Below are 3,255 nucleotides of genomic sequence, written 5' to 3' on the forward strand. Positions count from 1 at the left end.
TAAGCAGAAGATCAAAGGCAAATGCTGTCATAGTTTGATATGATCATTTTCATTCTTCAGTAGCCTTTATTTGCTAGGTTATAACTCCAACTTACTGTGACATTGAGAAGCTCAAGTGATTAGCATTTAAGAACTTTCTGCTATTTTACAGGCTTAATGAAATGTATATCTGCATTTAGTGGAATTGTCTAGATCTTGTTTTGCATATTATTTAAATTTTGTAATAGCAATTTGGCTCCAAATTGGCGAACAATTTTTGTAAGGCAGGTTTTAGCAATGTGAGAAATTCATTACTCCAAAATCCCAAAAGAGAGGCAATGTAAGCCCTTGTTTGTGGTAGCTGCGTTTCATTAATTCCTATGTTATTCAATAGCCTGTGTCCACACCATAATAATGTGGGGTGGGGCACATCTTGGCTTGGCAGCTGGCACACCATAATAGCTGTTAATTTTTAAAGCGTGATCCTACTTTAATGTTTCAATTGTCAGTAGAAAACTAAGCATACAGCTTCATAAATTATAAGTACATAAAAATGTTTAGCTCTTGATCTTTTTTCAATAAATTTGTCCATTGTAACTCAACTGAATCTATCTCTGTGAAGTGTGAACTAACAAGTTGATAATATCATATTTTTCAGATTTGACAGTTTTTTCTCTTCAAAGGGCAAACTAAGGACAAAGCTCAGTGCATAACGCTTCCCAATTATGTGAGGCTTTAGGTGAGAATTGATTGTATGTAGTTTTACTCTCGAGTTTTTGTAAAAAAAGTTGTTTCTTATACTCCAACTCATGACTTATAGATCACACATGAACAACTTTAGTACTCTTTCCCTTTTGGAGTGTGAATTGGTTTTCCACATAAATTTATGGAATTGGTGGTATTGCATAGTCAGGCATAATACGCATGTTTGATGTATGTGCTTCATGATGTTTCCGAAAGTCAATTTTGTTATGTTTATTGATATATTTTCCTTGTGGATGAAAATATGGAACTTTCCTGATTTATATGCAGTGTGAAACATTCATATATCCAATGGAAGCATTAACTGCATTGAAAAAGCAATTTATTAAAAACTAATTACATAAGTTGGGTTTTGGTTTCAAACATTGATTGATTGCCAACTACAGATTGTGCTTTTCTTGATCTCTCTTGTGCACACCAGTTTGCAAAAAACATAAGATTTCAAGCTTCCTTGGTGTCCTTAATTCTATAGGAGTCCTCTCCTTTTGGTTATGCAACTCTGCATTTTTTTTTTCTCAATTGAGCTCAATGCAACAGCAACAAGAACTTTGGTTATCACCTGAAGTCAAGAGATTGAACTCCATTTTGCAGATTCTGGACAAGAACAAGTAAACTCAATTTCCTACAAACTGATTGATGTACAGAAAAATGTCCACTTTCCCATGGCCCTTGATTTTACCCTGCCAACTTCTTGAACAAGAGAATGGCTGTAACATCATATATGCATACATTTCCTCAAATCCTCAAACACAATTTTGGGTGTTCTGTTTCATTCAGGACCAGAAGTCCCACCATTGATAATCACTGGTTGACTGGCCTAACAGATCATTGGAATCAAAAGTACCCCAATCTTCTGAAGATGTCAAGGAACCATCAGCATGCTCAACAAAATTCAGAAGACCAGGTTCATCTTCCAAGCCAAAGTATTCTACCTTTATGCTGGAGTCATCATCAGAGGGAACATCAAGTACATGTTCTGATCTTTCCATTGATGGGCTTGGCTTTACCTCAGGTTCACTACAATTGATGGTGGCTTCTGATTCACTGTCCATGCTGTTTGCTACTTTAACTTGTGTAGAACTTTGAATTTGCTCTAGTGGCTTCTGTAGTAGATCATTCAGCTTCTGCAACTGTTGAAAATCAAAATTACAATAATCATCTAGTAAAATAAAATGGACAGAATTGTATACTAGTTCATTCTAAAGAAAGAAAGAAAGAAAAAAATTGTATTGTAGGAGTACCTGTGTTCGTAATGTTTGCTTCTCCTTCTTCAGTGCTTCAAATCTTGAAGCCAAATTGTTATAATTGGCTTGAAGAATGCTATAGTCTCTCTCAAGTTGCTTTGACTTCCATCTAGCTCTCTTGTTCTGAAACCATATAGCAACCTGTCGTGGCTGCAATCCAAGCTCTCTAGCAACCTGCAACTTCTTTCTAGGTTCAAGCCTTGATTCTGTCTCAAACATAGTTTCCAATGATTTGATTTGTTCATCACTGAACCTTCTTGTGTTTTTGTTTTTCTTCTTTCTTATGGCACCTGGTGGAGTTGTGCTGCTAGTGGTGTAAGCTTCTGCCTCTGCAGCTTCTGCTGAAAAAGTATATTCCATATTGTCTAACATCTTGTGGGGATTCACACTGACTTGCTTGGACTAAAAGCCCTTATGGATAGGTGAATTAGGTAATAGAGGATTGTGTTTTTGGGAGTGTGTGCCTTTCTGATATGCATGTATCTATTGGCTTTAACTTATTGTAGTGTTCATATCATGCTAGTGTTGGTGGTCATGCTGAACTCCCCAATTGCTGGCTTTATATCCAGAAATTATTGATCCTGTCAACAACTTAACATAGAATGCTCTTCCACCTGTGCTTTGTGAATATTACCTATTTTCCTTTTTTATTATCTCAGGGGACGTTTATAGGAAATAATATAGGAGATAAAGTTTATCTTTTATACGTACATAAAATATGTTGAATTCATATTATTATTTTTTCTTTTCTTCTTACATGATTGAATTTCATGTACTTTTATACGTGTATAATTAAAAGATCAGAAACATCAAACTTTTATATATATATATATATATATATATATATATATATTGTTTTTTCTTTAGCTTTGAGATAAACTCTGCACACAGTTTTTGGATTTGAGCCATCTTTGTTGGCTTGGCTTGCCTTCTCTGGCTTGCTTAATGCTTCAATTATAATTTATATACTATCTTATTGTGTGGTCACATTACAACGTACTCTTCATTATTTCTCTTATTTAATCACCATTTTAATGATTTATGTGAGTGAGAATGCTACATTTAATATTCATTTGGTCATTATCACTGCCATCATCCTTGTAACATCAAGGTTTTGTCCTAGTAATATTTTTCGGTTACCTGATTCACGTTCTTCATTAAAACTTTTAGCTTATACTAGTTTAACAATTAGTGGAGCTCGTTTATTAATTTAGTAATGTTATTAATACTATTTTTTTATATAAATAAAAATTGAACATATAATTTAATA

At 34.0% G+C, this 3,255-nt stretch overlaps 1 protein-coding gene across 1 annotated transcript; it reads right to left on the reverse strand.

The window, feature by feature from the left end:
* Positions 1-957: 957 nt before the first annotated feature.
* LOC133313070 (homeobox-leucine zipper protein ATHB-12-like) lies at positions 958-2,586 on the reverse strand. Its single transcript, XM_061514383.1, has 2 exons — positions 1,983-2,586; positions 958-1,871 (listed from the first exon to the last, which is right to left on the reverse strand). The coding sequence occupies exons 1-2, from the start codon at positions 2,355-2,357 to the stop codon at positions 1,515-1,517; spliced, it is 732 nt and encodes a 243-aa protein (XP_061370367.1). The 5' UTR covers positions 2,358-2,586; the 3' UTR covers positions 958-1,514.
* Between the last annotated feature and the right edge of the window lie 669 nt (positions 2,587-3,255).

Source organism: Gastrolobium bilobum, unplaced genomic scaffold (genome assembly GCF_033153095.1).
Source record: "Gastrolobium bilobum isolate Gb01-03AN ecotype WA unplaced genomic scaffold, APGP_CSIRO_Gbil_v1 utg5634, whole genome shotgun sequence".
NCBI lineage: Eukaryota > Viridiplantae > Streptophyta > Magnoliopsida > Fabales > Fabaceae > Gastrolobium > Gastrolobium bilobum.